The sequence below is a fragment of the Artemia franciscana genome, chromosome 2 (genome assembly GCF_032884065.1).
Source record: "Artemia franciscana chromosome 2, ASM3288406v1, whole genome shotgun sequence".
Taxonomy (NCBI): domain Eukaryota; kingdom Metazoa; phylum Arthropoda; class Branchiopoda; order Anostraca; family Artemiidae; genus Artemia; species Artemia franciscana.
Genome location: NC_088864.1, coordinates 23,020,523 through 23,039,891, shown reverse-complemented (window position 1 = coordinate 23,039,891; position 19,369 = coordinate 23,020,523). Strand labels below are relative to the sequence as shown.

Sequence of the window (19,369 nt, the reverse complement as noted above, 5' to 3'; positions counted from 1 at the left end):
TATGCATTGTTTAGAAAGCCTTCCCAATTAAGTTATTAACACCTGTATCACTTAGAAAGCATTCCCTATTACAAAATTAACTCCTGCATCTCGAAGAAAATATTTTCTATTAAATAACATGTACCTGCATCTCTAAGAAGTTTAAAAAAAAGGGCTAGGATTCGAAGGGATAGGGCACCCTTTAAAATGCCTATGTGGATACTAATATCAGAATCTTTTCCTACTTTCCAGCTGTTGTTTTTTTACCGTGTTTTTTAACTATTGGTTACTATAGGCCGTGGTTTGTCCTTTGCTGCAACCGCGACGGTAACTATGACACTAAACAGCCTAGACATAAAAAAGTTGAGCGACGGTAAGCCTCTTTCGTTACAAATATCCAACCGTTATATTTGGAGCTTTTAATATTAACTCAAACTGCTTAACAGAGAAGCCATTTCAGGTTTTAATTAGGGGAGGTAAGGAACTCTCATATGGGAAGGGCCGCAACTACAGGTGCATCAACTTTCACTTGGAATTATCTCTTTTTTTGCATATTTGAATATGTTAGGATTAGAAGAGCGTCCACCGATCCTCCCTACATTGATATATATATATATATATATATATATATATATATAAGATTGGGTGTTTGATATGAATAAACATTCTTTTTACCACAAATGTTGTAGAAACTATTATATTAAGAATTTCCTAGATTGTATTTTTAACGCACCGTTACGCACGGATATTTACTCATTTCGCGGAAGAAGAAAAAGAAGTTAAATGAAAAAAAAAAAGTCTTTTGATTTTCTTGTCTCTTACCCTTCGTTACTATGTTAGTGGCGTAATTATACGGTTTTAACTAAACGACGAATGGTCAGATAGGCAAGAACGCTGACACTTAAAAGAGTTGACGAGTGGCAATAAAAAAGAGAACAGAGAGAAAAAAGAGAGTGAAAAAAGACAACAGAGGGAGATAAGAGAATGAAAAACAGACAACAGAGAGAGAAAAAAGAGACAAGAGAGGGAAAAAAGAGATCGAAAAACAGACAACAAAAAGAGAAAAGAGAGTGAAGAAAAAGAGAGAACAGAGAGAGAAAAAAAAAGAGTGAAAAGAGTACTCCATATGACCTATACACTAAGATAATCCAAGTAAAAAATATCAAATAAGAAAAACTATAAACACAAGGAAGAAAATTTCGTTCAAAAATTTCTTTCAAAGATGAGTGAGAATCTAAGTAGATCAAATCGCAAAACACAAAACCAAAGCATGTGTACCATCCTTTTTCTGACTATGAGCTGTGGTGTTTATCTAATTTTTGCATGTATTGGGGATAAAGGTTTGGGTTGTACCTCAGGCGCAAAAATACTATAAATGGTTTTATGTAATGTAAAATAGATGACACCTATTATTATGCCGCACATCAACATTTATGTATTTTTTTAGCTGTCCTAATCATAAGAAAATATTTTTGCACAAAGCTTAAAAACTTAAGTTTCGCTCTTTTTAAAAACATTATCAAAAAGTGAGGATAATTGAACGTCAGCCGATGTTTTTCTAAGACGGAGACTGCATGAAATGGTATAACTAGAAATAAAAGGGATAAAACCAATTATTCCTGGCAACATTTTCTTTTTTGTTTATTTGTTGTAACTTACCATATTTTCAAATGTTAGTGACTTGATTTTTGCAAAAAGCTTAAAAACATAATTTTGTATTTTTTTAAAGCCTTATCCAAAAGTTAGATGTGCCCCCCCCCCCCACCTTGGGTTGGACACAACGATAAATTTGCCAAATCCTTTTTTCTATTGCTCAAGTTAAATTTGATAAAAAAAAAAGGGTAATTGTTTGTTATCCTGAAAACGTTCTTGAAGGGACATAAGGTTATTCATAATGATTAGTTAGGTTAATTATAATGAAATACAGGAAAATATGATGGATATAATATTTTATTAACAATATTATAGCAACTACGGAAGAAATTATGGAAAGCAGGCCGCCCAGAACGCATTATGTTAAATACCTAACCGCCTCTATATATTAAATATTTAATTAATATATACTTACATCGTAGTTTTTCTTATTGAGACTAAGCTAATTATAACCGAATGCAAAAGACAAACCATTCTTTCTCAGATCACACATATCGAACTTCTTGAGTGTTTTCGGGATATTTAACAAGTACCCAAAAATGATATAAATTACTTTAAAATTTAATCACTTGTCAAAAGCATGAAATAAAGGGAATCTTGTTCTGAAAGATTTTGGTAGGCATATTTATGACAGCTGCATAATTTCCTGAATGTTTCAGATAACTTATAAGCGTTATCCCTTTTTCATAAAGTGAGGCTTTACAAAAGTGTCTCGAAGTTGCAGAGTAGAGATTCTGATTGATGATCATTCCCCTGAAGACAAAGAACGGCTATAGAATTATTTTACATGAGGAGAAAATTGTCAGCCAAGCGAAATGTTCCATAATATAAAGTGAATCTAGAAAGAGCGAATAGGCAGACGCTTTAAAAACACCGGGCTTTAGGAGTAGGAATGAACATGTAAGAACAGATCAAAGTAAAAAAAAAAAAAATGTTGGAAGCTTAAGCAATAATTCAATTGGAAACTTGTCCTAGGCTATAAATGTCCTCGTAGTTGATGTTTTTGGATTAAAAATCAATGTAAAGAATGGAGGTAACTGTAAAAAAAATAAAGTCTATGTCTTGAATTTTTCGAGACTTGTAAAAACTACTTACAAAGACATATCATTGCATTCGAATCGAGCCAGGTGTACTAAAACTTAGAATTTTTGTTAAAAAGGAAACCAAAACTTCAAACGTGGTTGACAGGCGCGTTCTCATAATTTTCGCGAAAGGAGGGGTGGTGGTAAAAAAATTGCAGAAAAAGAAGGTTTAAAGGGCACTTACAAACACACACAAAAAAAGAAACAGAGACTCGCCCAATACTGCACAATCTAGCCTTTGACAAGAGCTTAGAGTGAGTGCCTATGTAGTCTCTTTCACTGACAAAGCTACTTTCCAAAAAATATTGAAAAATCCGAAGTCAGTCTTCACCCATGCAACTTGGAAGATAGATTTTTAGCCATCTTAACGAATAAAATAGCCTCTCTAAACATGGAGGATTTAGACGTGAACGAAGACGCACAAATAAATATGCAGTAGCGTATGGACGTGGGAAAACAGACCACGATCGCACTTCACCAAGCACTCTCCTGCTGTCTCAGGCAAAAGACTGGGAGTTACTTTCTGCTGCTGGCTCACAATAGCTAAAGCACAGTCTTTATACCTGGATCAGTGTATGCTAGATTGAAGTCAAACAGCTTTTTCAAGTTTAAAATATGCAGACTAGCCTCTTTGACTTCAAAATTTAAAAAATACTGTTGAGGCATTTTAGGACAGAACTTTGTAAATAAAGATCCAAGCGTTTTGCGAGTTGTTTCTACATATTGGATGAAGAAGGAAGAGCGATAATAAAGTCCAATTTGCTTTTCAGTCGAAGAAATGGAGGGTCATATCATCAGGATTTCTCCTTTGTGGCATGGAAATCATGAATTCTAGTTTTGAGCAATCGTCACTACTTCCATGAAACTTTGGCTAATTTTTGGTATATTTTGCCCACCTTCTGGTGTCTCTTTTATACTTTTAACGTATTGGATACGGAGAGCAATGCCTAAGTTTTCCGACTGCTGTAGACTTGGCAAACTTAAAGTATACCAAAGAAAATCATCGCAGCTAGGGTTATTACAGAGTCCATAGTTCAAGATGCTGTTTAGCGGACGCCTGGATTTTGACAGCGTCATTAAATTCATCTTAATTCATCTAGAGTCTTAAACGAAGAAGCAAATAACTTCTTCAATTTATTTGTGCATCTTGTCTTTCAACCTGCCGAATTTTATGCAGGCCTTTCAAATTAAGTGGAGTACCTGTTCTTAGGAGGGCGCTTCCTTTACCGCTAAAGTGAAAAAAGTTTAGTTTCACGAATAACCATCTCACAGTGCTTAATTTTAGGAATATTGCTCGAATCTTTCAAAACAGTTTAAGGAGTGGGAGACACAGTGGACATGTTCAGATAGCATATGTTTGTTAGAAATTAAAATATAACCTCCGCACTCATGTCTGCAGCTCCTTCATATCTTTGACCCCTGAACAGTTTCATAGTTTCATCTCAAGACCAAATTTCTCAATCCTCAGGACAAATTGACCGAGACATCTGGTAGATCTTCAATGGCTACAAACTCAGTAAATTCCTCCCCTATTTGAATAAGTCCCGCGTTTCGTTGACTAAAAATCGGAGCTTTAGAGTCATCCTGTCCTATCTTGACATTTTGGTTGTCTCGTTGGCTAAGTTTGTGAATTATATCAAGCCAATTTTGCTAGATCATCTGTCTTTGCAGTTATTAGCTGACCACAAATATTGACTAGTTCATTATGGATTCTTGGCTGCAATACTTGGCATTGCCCACACTTTTCTCAAAAATATCTGTCGGCATCATCTTTTATGTGACAGCCAAGTAAGGCTTCTAAACTTTAGAGGCTCTCTCAGAGGTTCCTCGAGGGTCAGTTTCTCCGAGTCTCTGTTGACATGCAATGCCATTCATCTTCTTGTTATCGTTTTTTCTATAATCAGACTATCCTGTTTCCTGTTAACATTCATTTCCATACTTCTCTGTGAGTTCAGTCCTTCGACTATAGAGGACTGCTGCCCATGGACTCCTACCAGATAACTATCCCCACAAACAACGGCAGCTTTATAGTAGGAGTTTGAACGGTGGTTGGAAATGTCTTCCAGAGCAATTTCATAGCTAATGTAAAGTTCTTAAATAAGTTGCCTTAATTTTTGATACGATCTTCTTCTAGTTTGATCACATGCAAAGAGGATGCAATGCTTACAAAACCGCCCCTTTCAGGAAATGAAAGCCATTCATTTTTTTTCCTTTCAGCCAACCTGAAACCTCTTCGTTTCCAGGACAACAGCATGAAATGGGACAGGATAGTCCTTGTCCGGTTATAATTACCTTTGTTCTTGAGAGTTTGACTACGAATCAATTCCTACGAATTTTTCAAACCGGACAATAAACTCAACTATGGGTGAGAGTCCTGACAAAAAATTGGCTAATACTATGAATGATAACCTGCCGGCTAAAAATTGATCGCAACTGAAAACTAGCTAAAAAATTACGGAAGAGTACACAGTATATGAGTTCATCATTTATTACAGAAGCCCGGCCTTTTGGTCCTCTTCTGCCAAAAATTGATGTCTTGTGAAAAAGATGGCAGAGAACGCATTTTGTTGTAGCGCTGTCTCTTTTGCTACTTTTCAAGGGCATTATGCATTGCAATTCCCGTTCGAGTGAGCCGTATTTCAATATTTTATGACCGCTGGTTCGATATGATCATCACTCCCAGGGAAAATGTAGAAAAAAGTGACATGTCAATGTTGTCCATGCAAAAATAGGATTTTCTTACTGTTTAGGTGGGAAAATTCAAGTCTCCAGTTTAGGGTTTTCTACAATGAAATCAGGTTATTTCTATTTGCCGTCATTTTTCAAGAAATTTTGGAAGGGGTTCCAACTCAAAAAAATGTTAGTCGAGGGGGGAAGGATTTTTGTATATTCTAATGAAGATACAAAAAAGATAGTTTTCAAAATCTAGGGGTGTGGACCGTTTTTGTTCTTTTCTCAAATTTTAAAGATCTTTTTGGGGAAGCCATAATTCGAACTACTATTTTTGTTTGAAAATCCGTGTCGATTCCAATTAAAAACTAGAATTTTTGTAAAAGTATAGTAGGTCTCAACAGTTTCTCAATGTATATTCTCTATTTTCTCATGCTCTTTTTTATTAAAATCTTACATTCAGTATAAACTCAATTAAAGCTCCGACTTACTTACCTGAGAAACACTCGGAGGACACGAGTTTTGAATCTGTACTTCCCATTCTAGAGAATTGATGAATTCAAAAGGTTTTATTTCATGTAGAATTACGTTTTTACAAGCGGCTGCTAACCTGAAACGGAAAAAGTTGGTAAATTTGTTGATAAACAAAAACTGAATAAAAAAACACATTATTTTTAACAAATGGAAAAACAGAAGCTGTATAAAACTAAAATACCTAAAAAAGGGATGGCAATTTACAATATTGTAGGGGGGTGGGAGAGGGAGAATATGCTTTTCAAACTCTAAAGGAGGGGAAGTTTGTTGTTGTTTTTTTTCATTGGAAATAGCAAAAAAAGATATTTTTCAGTAAAAATAAGAAAAAAAGCGTATTTCTAAGAAGGGAAGGAGGAAAAACTCTAGGCTGAAGCGATTTCGCACTTCTTCCCTCCAATCGGCGTACCTGCCAAGGCAAGAATTAATTCATAAACTAATTAATTAGAAGCAAATAAAGGGTTGGACAGGCGTAGTGTTTTCTTTCTAAAGGCGCGCACGTGTAGACGATAAGCGGGCTTTTTCACAGAAGATGCAGCATATCCTTTACAAATATTCCAAATTTGTGACGTGCGAACTCTTTCCGAAAAGTTCGTTTGATCAAGCTATCAAGTAGTATACTGAATTGAAGGCGCAGTATTAAAACTTGAAACGAACAGAAATTATTCCGCACATGATCTGAGCTACCCCTCGCTCTTCATTCTAATATTTCTTTTCTATTTTAAGAAAGCTTTTTATTCTAACGAAACGGCCTTTGCATTTCAGAAGTCGTTCTGAAAGAATTTGGACAAAAGTCTAACTTAAGTGTAAATGACGAGGTATTGAGGAGGAGGCAATTCTCCTTATATACGGAGTAATTTCTGTCCGTTTAAGTTTTAATACGACTCCTTAATTTCAGTCAGAAAAACATTTTTTTATAATTTCTGATACTTTTTCTAACAATGCCGGGAAATCCGTCGCTTTGTGGCATAATGGAGACCACCCCTCCCTATTCGGGCAAGATGTTTCCCGAAACTTCTAAATCCTGTTAGGGCTTCTGAATCGATTCTTGTCTTGGACCTTTTCAGTCGTAGAAAATGTTTCATCGGTGCGGAGTTGAACTACAGAAATAATTCCTTCGTTTTCTTACACCTCACCTTCCTGTGCCAATTTTTTCCGCTCTCTCATTGCTCCGACCCCTCGCTAACGCCTTCCTGTAACTCTAAGAAAGTAAGATGAAAGGTTCTGGACCATAATATCTCATTTATGTCCCAGCCTTAGCTGCTTCATCTGACATCTCATTACCCTTTATCCCAGAGTGCCCTGGGACCCACATCAGGGTGACTTAGTTCCCTTTGGATGCTAGGCTGTTCAGTACTTCGTAGTATTCCAATTTTATTTTTAATATGATGGTTTCTAGTAATATTGTGCGTAAAATCAACCAAATGCAGCAGGCTAAATTAAAATACTCATATAATGAATAATATTTTTTTAAAGTGTTTTTGTGAGAGATCTTGATCTCGGGGACACGCAGATCAAAAAGTACGAGAGACGAGGAGAATTCTGACTGAAAGGATTTAAAAGAATTTTTTATAAAAAATTGGTATATAAGTGTATAAAGCCCCTTTGTTATCTGATAGCCAGTATCATAAAATTGGGATTATCTCAGCATTTAAGAAATTACTGTTTTTTCAATTTTTTTCAATTTATTAGACAGTTTATGAATGTTGATATCTTCGACACAACAGGTGAATTCTGAAGAATATTACGGCAAGAGACAGTTATCACATTTCCTTTAGAGGTGTTTCTAAGAAAATTTATCTGTAGACACATGTATTCAAGTTTCCAATGGAAAAGTGGGTAATTTTGAGGATACTCGCTGTCTCATTTGCTGTTAACAATTGGTAGTTAATGCCTATTGATGCATTGAAACTCATTTTCATTCGAAGAAATTGGCTGGACGTCATATCATATCATATATATTGTTAATGCTGCAGATCTAAGTGGGATATTTACAGCATGGTCAGTCTTACCGGAAGAAAGTACCAGTCTCGAACATCAATGAAAGTGAGTTACTCAAAGACCCTCTAAGATAAAAACTAGCGTAAACATCGGTTTGAAATCAGCTTTTTTTTTAAATTAAATCCAAATTTATAATTAAATTCAGCTGGACTAAACTAACGCGCGTAAGTAATTGCGGCAGGACGGTGATCTAGCATCTTTTGCCAGAATACATTTTCTCCAGAGAAATGTCGATTTCACACGAGGTCATTGACAAGCCCCATAATGCAAACCATATTTCCTCCTCGGAGTGTTCCATCATATAAGTCACCATCATATAAGTAATGCGCCCATACATATAAAACTAGGAAGTTGGTATACTTACGAGCCTGTAATTAGCATGCACAGCCCGTCTTCGGAAGGCACATTCGACTCAGCAACAAATGAGGACCCAACGTCTAGCTTCTTTGTCACTGCATTCATCACTAGAAGCTTGAAATCTCTTTTTGATACTTTCAGTGAAGAGAAAATGGTTGTATAAAATCCTCTTTCCTCCTTGTTCAAGTATGGTGGACAGAACTTCCATATACAGTACACTACATGTCCAAAGTTTATTATCACAAACATAGTATTCCATGCTAATATATCTAAGGCGCAGACATAAAGAGCCCCCCATAATACAGCCATTGTAAACCCAGCACAGAGAAAAGTTCTAGTCAACAGTATGGAACACTTAAAGGTATGTGGAATGACAAAGGCACATGCATAAAAAAAATTTGCTATTTGAAACACTACATTTTGGGCTTCCTCCCATTCTCGGCAATTGAAGTTTGTCAAGGATTTGTTTCCAATTACTGACACAGTTCCGTTTGCGAGGAGTCCGCCAGAGTCGTTGTAAAGGGGACCTGCTACACCGGTGCTACTATTATCCATGTCATACGTACCTGGAAGGAATGAACTATCAAAATATCAACATAAACGAAGAATAACCTAAGTCTATGCAAAGCTCAAGAACTGGTTTCATAGCTAACGACAGTATTATGCTCGCTATTGCTTATGTTATTACTTCACCATGTATTAGGCTTTGTTTGCAAAAGGTTTTTTTTGTCTTTTTTTTACTTTGTCGTCATTCAAGATTTGGGACAACTTCCATACATTTGGGGTGCTAGAAGAATATAGTCAAAAGAACGTACTAAACAAGCCAAGGCGAAGTTAAAATATTTTCGTGTTGTAGGTATTTTGCAACGTCCTTCTTGATCAGCGTTTTTGACCAACACTTTGTTCTTGTGTTAAATTGGTGCTTGGTTAAAAAAAAAAAAAAAAAAAAAAAAAAAAAAAAAAAAAAAAAAAAAAAAAAAAAAAAAAAAAAACGACCAGCAGTGGCTCTGGAACCATAAACTATCGGTACAAATGACAAACCAAACGGATACCACTCGTTTGGGACTTTTAAAAGGATACTTAAGGACCATCTAGTTAAGAATCAAACATAATTGTATTTTGTTTTTTTCCTCTTTGGAACTGATGTCCCCTGAATGTAGAATTTCATTATATATGGTGATCTTCTCTACGCTTTGACCCCAGGCCTCAGTTATGGTCTCTTTTTAATTTTATAATTATGTTATTTGGCGATGGAACTTTCTTCTTTTTTTTGGTGGTTGCTTATATTATATTGTTCTTATCCCCCTTGTATTCTAGGCCATGGAGCCTTTCGAGGGGGAATAAGAGCATTGTGATTCCAAAAAGTGTTTATTGGTGAATAAACTCCGAACTCTAAAAAAACTTTCTGATCGTTGTCTATTACATATGCTGATCGATTTGGCGGTTAAGTTCAAAATTTGAAACTAGTGAACATTTGAAAAGTAATCAAAAACAAGCAGGCTGTTTTTCAAAATTTGGAAAAGGGTCCCTTTTTTGAAAATGTGTCCTTGCAATTATTCAGCAGTCAGGCAAATTTTGATTGACATTTTGTTTTCACGGTAACCAGACTATCAAAATCAGCAATATTTTGAGGTAATAGAAAATGATTTATGATTGAAAGTCTCATCTGAAAGTCTCATGAGAAGCTGCCATCATCTTATTTTGAAGCAAAAACACACAGAAGGTCCAAGATCGGCCTCACTCATTTTCAATTTGCTCTACCTGTATCAATTTGCTATACCCGTCTCATTAAATGCTTTAATTAATATTCAAAAATTAGGTAATTCAAACCAATGAGGCTTCTCATGGAACGCACTCTCAAAGTGACAAGTTAAATTAAATAGGGTCAGCTCCCAATAAACATAAAAAAAACTTATTTATTTATTCCGTTCTCTGTAATGCTTCCTTGTACATATCATGTGAAAACTAATTATATAAAGCCAACTGTGTATTAGAGTAGACTTACTAGAGCCATAAGGGCATTTTTATATTGTCATTTAAAGTTTATTTGTAAACATGCGCGCATTTTGTAGCTTCAACCCTCCTGCCCTTGCAAAATCTCTGACCTCCACGGTAAACGTTAGCGCACAATTAAGTACATTAAAACAAATTTTTCGTATTTTAGTGGTATTCTGGTCAAAATCGTTGAACACATCGTAAGGATGGGATATAATATCTTTTGTTAGTGAAAAAGCACTTGGACTCAAGTTCTACTTTAAAGACCAATTTCCCGATTTCTTACGGTCACTAGCTGTGTGCAGTACAATCTCCCGCAAAAATCAAAGAAGAGCAAAAAACAGACGTTCATACGCTACTGTCTTTCTCGGGGAAAATATTTTTTTTTTTTAATTAAGGTCTTCAGATGGATTGAATTCGATTTCATTGTTCCATCAATATCACACCGCTTTTGGAGTAATCCCAACTTTTCAGTTTCTAAAATCAGACAAACTGTCTTATGCTAATAAAAAAAAGGTAAAGTAAAGGATGCGGCACAAGACCCTTAGGGTCCGAAGAGGCGGTGCTGATCTCCGTCTCAATGACCTTCAGGCCAGGAAAAGCAATTGATGATTATGCTGCTACCTTTTGTTAAGTAGGGTTGGGCTTCACTAAGTTTATAAGTCCAATGTTTGTGTGAAAATTCACTTGATGGATCTATTAGAAAATTAATTTAAAAAACATTTTTTCCATAGAATAAGTTTTTTAAAGAAAAGTAAAGAACTCCATAAATTACTGAAAAAACTTTTTAATGTTTTACTTTTATAACTTTAATATATCAAATATTATTAATATTTTGATTAATAAATATCAGTATATACATATTGAACTGAAAATGCACATTCATTTATATTTTTTTTAAGTAAAGTGCAAGTTATGTCCTGGCCTTGAGAATGCATAGGGGTTTTGAGCCCTATTCATGGGAATTTTCGCTTGTTTTGAGTTTAACTAGGTTATTTATTGTAATATATGTTCGTTTTGCGTTTAATTTCTTTATCGACGCTGACTTGCGGTACTTTTACGCTTGGTACGTTATTTGATTTTGTTTTTGCTCCCTTTTGGTTTAATGGAATTCTCTACTTTTCTTTGAAAAACTTATTTTATGAAAAAAAAAATTTAATTAGTTTTTGTTCGTTTTATATTGACATAGTTTTTTCAGGGAAAAAAACAATAGTTTATTTTTTTCATTTTTTTTAATACTTTATAGTTTGGCCTGCTATTTGTATGCTGGAGAAGCTTTTTCAGCAATTGTTAACAACATACACCCTTTTAACATCTGGACACAAATAATAGTGTTTGATTTAGTTTCATACCTCCTCTAGTTGACCTGAAAGAAAAAACTTGATACCATTCACAAAAAAAAAAATCTCTCTACGCTCTTTTACAGTTTAGATCCACTTACACCATTTTGCTACACATTATTCTGTTGCGAAATAATCCACAGAGTAATTAATTCAGTTTTAATTTTTATAATTTTTTTCCTCAGCTGCTTTATTACAACTACAGAAGAGAGAATAATGAGGACTTTTTTCCCAAGACAGTGAACCAACAAAACCTATTTGAATATTTCGGCCCTATATCTAAGGGCCGTCTTACAATTACAATAAAACACTTACAACAAAAGTTTTCGGTTAAAAATCCATTCTTTTTTTAAAATAGCCTTGGCATCATTACTTCTTAACGAATTAAATGGAAAAAAAACAAGTTTTTTTTAACTGAAAGTAAGGAGCGACATTAAAACTTAAAACGAACAGAAATTACTTCGTATGTGAAAGAGGCTGCTTCCTCATCAACGCCCCGCTCTTTACGCTAAAGTTTGACTCTTTCTCTCAATTCTTCTTTTTAAAACAGTAAAAAACTTTAGCGTAAAGAGCGGGGCGTTGATGAGGAAGCAGCCTCTTTCATATACGAAGTAATTTCGGTTCGTTTTAAGTTTTAATGTCGCTCCTTACTTTCAGTTAAAAAAAACTTGTTTTTTTTTTATTCAATTTCTGAACGTTTTTGAATCAATGCATGTTTTGATTTTGGCTCTCCGCAGAGGAATAATCAAAATGAAATGTGCATATTTTTTATTTTTTATTTTTTGGCTAAATGGTTTTCTCATAAATTTGATCGAACGATTTTGAGAAAAAAGAGCGGGGGAGGAAGCCTAGTTGCCCTCCGATTTTTTGGTTAATTAAAAAGGCAACTAGAACTTTCAATATTTTACGAATCTTTTTATTAGTAAAAGATTTACGTAACTTATAAATTAGCTTACGTAAAGAACTTTTGTATTCTCATGTTTTTATTACATATATGAGGGGGTTCGCTCCCTCGTCAGTACCTCGCTCTTTACACTAAAGCTTAAATTTTGTCCCAATTCATTGAGAATGACCCCTGAATCACAAAAGCCGTAGAATAAATAGTTGAAATTACTAAAAATACTTTAGCGTAAAGAGCGAGGTGAGCCCCTCATATGGGTAATAATTTCTGTTTCTGTTTTAAGTTTTAATGCTGCTCCTTACTTCCAGCTGAAAAAACTTATTCATATTTATTTTTTAATTATTTTTTTAAATAATGCTAGTAAATCCTGCTCTCCCTTCATGGAAATTTTCTTCTCCCATGACAAATTCTCGATGGAAAGTTCCCCCAGCATATCCCCCTCTTCTCAACCCATCCCCCCAACCAAAAAAATCCTCCTGAAAACGCCTGTACACTTCCCAATAACCATTACTATATGTAAGCACTGGTCAAAGTTTGTAACTTGTTGCCCCTCCCACGGGGACTGTGGGGGAGTAATTCGTCCCCAAAGACATAGTTATAAGGTTTTTCGACTACGCTGAATACAATGGCTATCTCAGAATTTTGATCCGTTGACTTTGGGAAAATAATTAGCGTGGGAGGGGGCCTAGGTGCCCTCCAACTTTTTTGGTCACTTAAAAAGGGTACTAGAACGTTTCATTTACGTTACAATGAGCCCTCTTGCAACATTCTAGGACAACTGGGTCGATACGGTCATCCCTGGGAAAAAAAAACAAATAAACACGCATCCGTGATCTGCCTTCTGGCAAAAAAAAATGCAAAATTCCACATTTTTGTAGATAGGAGCTTGAAACTTTTACAGTAGGTTTCTCTGATAAGCTGAATCTGATGATGTGATTTTCGTTAAGATTCTATGACTTTTAGGGGGTGTTTCCCCCTATTTTCTAAAATAACGCAAATTTTCTCATGCTCGTAACTTTTGATGGGTAAGACTAAACTTGATGAAACTTATATATTTAAATTCAGCATTCTTTTGATGTAGATTCTTTTGATGTAGCTATTGGTATCAAAATTCCATTTCTTAGAGTTTTGGTTACTATTGAGCCGGGTCGCTCCTTACTACAGTTTGTTACCACGAATTGTTTGAAAGTTCAGCCAAGACTGTGTGATAAAAGCTAGCTAGAATAAATTAGCTAGAATAAATGTGATAAAAGCTTAGAATAAATAGTTGAAATCATTAAAAATACTTTAGCGTAAAGATCGAGGTATTAGGAGGAGGTGAGCCCTTCATATGTGTAATAATTTCTGTTCGTTTTAAGTTTTAATGCTGCTCCTTACTTCCAGTTGAAAAAAATTTCATATTTATTTTTTCATTGTTTTTTTTTAATAATACTAGAAAATCCTACGCTCCCTTCATGGAAATTTTCTTCCCCCATGACAAATTCCTCGATGGAAAGTTCCCCAACCAAAACAATCCCCCTGAAAACGTCTGTACACTTCCCAATAAGCATTACTATATGTATGCACTGGTCAAAGTTTGTAACTTGTAGCCCCTCCTACGGGGACTGTGGGGGAGTAAGTCGTCCCCAAAGACATAGTTATAAGGTTGTTTGACTACGTTGAATAAAATGGCTATCTCAGAATTTTGATCCATTGACTTTGGGAAAACAATTAGCGTGGGAGGGGGCCTAGGTGCCCTCCAATGTTTTTGGTCACTTAAAAAGAGCACTAGAACTTTTCATTTCCTTTAGAATGAGGCCTCTCACACGATTCTAGAACCACTGGGTCGATACGATCACCCCTGGGGAAAAAAACAAAAACAAACAAACAAATTCTTGTTGAAATTCTTTTTTGAAAAAAAAGAAAAAAAAAGATAAACACGCATCCGTGATCTGCCTTCTGGCAAAAAATACAAAATTCCACATTTTTGTAGATAGGAGCTTGAAACTTCTACAATAGGGTTCTCTGACATGCTGAATCTGATGGTGTGATTTTCGTTAAGATTCTATGACTTTTAGGGTTTTTCCCCCTATTTTATAAAATTAGGCAAATTTTCTCAGGCTCGTAACTTTTGATGGATACGACTAAACTTGATGAAACTTATATATTTAAAATCAGCATTAAAATTCGATTCTTTTGATGTAGCTATTGGTATCAAACTTCCATTTGTTAGAGTTTTGGTTACTATTGAGCCGGGTCGCTCCTTACTACAGTTCGTTACAACGAACTGTTTGATTCGTTAGCACGAACTGTTTGAAAAGAAATAAATTTTATTACAGACATACTTTTTGGCAACGGGTACCCAATTTCTCTCATAAATACTGTTATTGCTCAAAGATTAAAGATGCATTCTTCTAAAGCCTTAAATCAAACACCAGAAAACGATTCGAATAATCCCACAAGCACGATTTACCTACCTGATATTCCGAAAATTACTTCAAAACTAAAAAAAAGTTTGTTTAAAAACAATTTACATGTTGTATTCACAAGCAATTTAAGTATAATGAATATTCTCCATTCTGGTAAGGATAAAACCCCAGTTACTCGTCTAAGAGGGGTGTATCAAATACCATTTAGTTGTGGAAATTATTACATTGGTCGAACCCACCAAAATTTAGGAACAAGATTACAGCAACACAAAGAAAGTATTGAAAAAGCATTAAAATCTGTAAATAACTACATATCTTTCGATTCAGCTTTAAGCAATCATAGTTTTGAAAATACCAACCATTATGTTCTATTTGACGAAACAATTCTAATTAGCAATTAAATAAAAAAAAAACTAGTTTTTTAAACTGAAAGTAAGGAGCGATATTAAAACTTAAAACGAACAGAAATTACTCCGTATATGAAATGGGTTGTCCCCTCCACAATCCCTCGCTGTTTACGCTAAAGTTTTTAATTGTTTTAAAAAGTAGAATTGGGGCAAAGAATCAAACTTTAGCGTAAAGAGCAAGGGATTGCGGAGGGGACAACCCATTTCATATACGAAGTAATTTCTGTTCGTTTTAAGTTTTAATATCGCTCCTTACTTTCAGTTTAAAAAACCAGTTTTATTTATTTAATTTCTGAACGTTTTTGGATTAATACATTTTTGATTTTGGCTCTCCGCACATCAATTATTAAAATTAAATTTGCATATTAATTTTTTTTTGGCTAAACGGCTTTCTCTTAGTTTTGATCAGACGATTTTGAGAATTAAGGGGTGGGGAAGGAGGCCTAGTTGCCCTCCAATTTTTCGGTTACTTAAAAAGGCAACTAGAACTTTTAATTTTTAACGAACGTGTCTATTAGTAAAAAATATACGTTACTTAAGAATTAACTTACGTAACAAACTTTTATGCTCTTATATTTTTTATTATGTATATGAGGGGGTTTGTCCCCTCGTTAATACCTCGCCTTTTACACTAAATCTTAAGTTTTTTCCCAATTCTTTAAGAATGACCCCTGAGTCAGAAAGGCCGTGGAATAAATAGTTGAAATTACTAAAAATACTTTAGTATAAAGAGCAAGGTATTTATCTCCTCCTAAATACCTCGCTCTTTATGCTAAAGTTTTTTTAGTACCCCTCATATGTGTAATAATCTCTGTTCGTTTTAAGTTTTAATGCTACTCCTTACTTTCAGTTGAAAAACTTTTTCGTGTTTATTTTTTCATTGTTTTTTTATAGTAATGCTAGAAAATCCCGCGCCCTTTACATTGAATTTCTCTTCCCCAATGACATATTTCTCCAAGAGAAGATCCTCCCACATAGCCCCCTCCCCTCAACCCCACCCCAAACCCAAAAAATCCCCCTGAAAACGTATGTACACTTCGCAATAACCATTACTGTATGTAAACACTGGACAAAGTTTGTAACTTGCAGCCCCTCCCCCAGGGACTTTGGGGGAGTGAGTCATTCCAAAGACATAGTTAATATGGTTTTCGACTATGCGGAACTAGGTGCCCTCCAATTTTTTTGGTCACTTAAAAGGGGCACTAGAACTTTTCATTTCCGTTATAATGAGCCCTCTTACGAGATTCTAGGACCACTTGGTCGATGCGATGACCCCTGGGAAAAAAAACAAAACACACGCACCCGTGATCTGTCTTCTGGCAAAAAATATGAAATTCCACATTTTTGTCGATAGGAGCTTGAAATTTTTACTGTAGGGTTCTCTGATACGCTGAATGCGATGGTGTGATTTTTTGATGGAAAGAATCGTTAAGATTCTTTGACTTTTAGGTGGTGTTTCGCCCTATTTTCCAAAATAAGGCAAATTTCCTCAGGCTCGTAACTCTTGATGACAAAGATTAAATTTGATGAAACTTATATATTTCCGTTATATATATTTAGAATCATCATGAAAATTCGATTCTTTTGATGTATCTTTTAGCATCAAAATTCCATTTTTAGAGTTTCGTTTACTATTGAGCCGGGTCGCTCCTTACTACAGTTCGTTACCACCAACTGTTTGATTACTCCGTATATGAAAGGGGCTTTTCTTCCTCAACGTCTCCCTCTGTACGCTAAAGTTTGACGCTTTCTCTTAGCTCTACCTTTTAAAAAAGAAAAAACTTTAGCGTAAAGAGCGGGCCGTTGAGGAAGAAAAGCCCCTTTCATATACGGAGTAATTTCTGTTCGTTTTAAGTTTTAATGTCGCTCCTTACTTTCATTTAAAAAAACTTGTTTTTTTATTTAGTTTCTGGACGTTTTTTAATTCATGCATGTTTTGATCTTGGCTCTCCGCACATAAATAATTAAAACGAAATTTGCATATTAATTTTCTTTTTGGCTAAATGGCTTTCTCATAGTTTTAATCGGAAGATTTTGAGAAAAAAGGAGAGAGGGAGGAAGCTTAGCTGCCCTCTAATTTTTTGATTACTTAAAAAGGCAACTAGAACTTTTAATTGTTTTACGAACATTTTCATTAGTAAAAAATATTCGTAATTTACGAATTAACTTACGTAACGAACTTCTATGTTCGTATATTTTTATTGCGTATATGAGTGAGTTCACCCCTTGTGGATACCTCGCTCTTTACACTAAAGCTTAAATTTTGTCCCAATTCCATAAGAATGACCCTTGAATCACAGAGGCCGTAGAATAAATAGCTGAAATTACTAAAAATACTTTCGCGTAAAGAGCAAGGTATTACGAGGAGGTAAACCCCTCAAATGCGCAATAATTTATCCTCGTTTTAAGTTTTAATGCTGCTCCTCACCTTCAGTAGAATAAACTTCTTATATTTTATTTTTTATTTTATTTTTTCCTTGTTTTTTTAAATAATGCAAAAAAATCCTGCGCCCTCTTCATTGAAAGTCTCTTCCCCCATGAGAAGTTTTTGCATGGAAAGATCTTCCCGTGTAATCCCCCCCCTCCCACATCAACTCTCCCTCTCGAACCAAAAAAAATCCCCCTGAAAACGTCCGTACATTTCCCAGTAACCATTACCACATGTAAACACAGGTCAAAGTTTGTAATTTGCAACCCCTCCCAGGGAGACTGCGGGGTAGTAAGTCGTCCTCAAAGACATAGTTATTAGGTTTTTTGATTATGGTGAATAAAATGGCTATCTCAGAATTTTGATCCGGTGACTTTTGGGAAAAAATGAGCGTGGGAGGGGGCCTAGGTGCCCTCCATTTTTTTTGGTCACTTATAAAGGGCACTAGAACTTTTAATTTTCATTAGAATGAGCCCTCCCGCGACATTCTAGGACGACTGGGTCGATACGATCACCCCTGGGAAAAAAAAACAAACAAAAAAACAAATGAACAAATAAACACGCATCCGTGATTTGTCTTCTTTCAAAAAATGCGAAATTCCACATTTTTGTAGATAGGAGCTAGAAACTTCTACAATAAGGTTCTCTGATACGCTGAAGCTGATGGTGTGATTTTCGTTAAGATTGTATGACTTTTAAGGGGTGTTTCCCCTATTTTCTAAAATGAGGCAAATTTTCTCAGGCTCGTAACTTTTGATAGGTCAGACTAATCTCGATGAAAGTTATATATTTGAAATCAGCATTAAAATGCAATTTCTTTGATGTAGCTATTGGTATCAGAATTCCATTTTTTAGAGTTTTGGTTACTATTGAGCCGGGTCGCTCCTTACTACAATTCGTTACCACGAACTGTTTGATGACCTAGGAATCAAACAAACTGTCTGCGAGGCAATCGAAATCAACGCAACTGAAATAATAATACATCACTAAATAGAGACTTGTGTGAATACACACTCAGCCCTATGTACACAAATTTAATTACAGAAAATAATCTAATTCAAAATAAAACAAAAATAGGAACGAATAAAAACAAGCCCAATCCCAAAAGAACTACAAGATTAGCTGCAGAGAAGGCACATTTCGCAATAAAAAATTATCATTCCAATTTTTAATAAATACAATTAGTTCAATGAATGAACCTTTTTAGCTTGTAAAGTGTTAGCTTTTATCACACAGTCTTGGCTGAACTTTTCGTTAAGAAGTAATGATGCCAAGGCTATTTAAAAAAAAAATAATGGATTTTTAACCGAAAGCTTTTATTGCAAGTGTTTTATTGTTTATTATTTTCTTTGCTGAAGACGGCCCTTAGATATAGGGCCGAAATATTCAAACATGTTTTGTTGGTTCACTGTCTTGGGAAAAAAGTTCTCATTATTCTCTCTTTTCTAGTTGTATTATGGAAAGGCAGTGTGGCCTTCGTCATTATTCAGCTGCTTTGATGTTCTCATTGAAGTAACTCTAATAGCTTCTTTTCCCTAAGTGGATTAGTTGCGACAATTGTATTTATTAATATTGGTGGTGATTCAATTTGTTTTTAGTTTAGTGTTTTTTTTGTTT

At 35.0% G+C, this 19,369-nt stretch overlaps 1 protein-coding gene across 1 annotated transcript in view; it reads right to left on the bottom strand.

Moving 5' to 3' along the window:
* LOC136038963 (blood vessel epicardial substance-A-like) overlaps nt 1-19,369 on the bottom strand; it is a 106,524-nt gene that overhangs the window by 65,064 nt on the left and 22,091 nt on the right. Inside the window, exons 2-3 of the mRNA XM_065722484.1 lie at nt 8,281-8,839; nt 5,880-5,994 (exon numbers count right to left, since the gene is read on the bottom strand). Of these exons, the coding sequence (XP_065578556.1) occupies nt 5,880-5,994; nt 8,281-8,828 (663 nt within the window). The 5' untranslated portion in view covers nt 8,829-8,839. The remainder of the gene's footprint in view (nt 1-5,879; nt 5,995-8,280; nt 8,840-19,369) is intronic.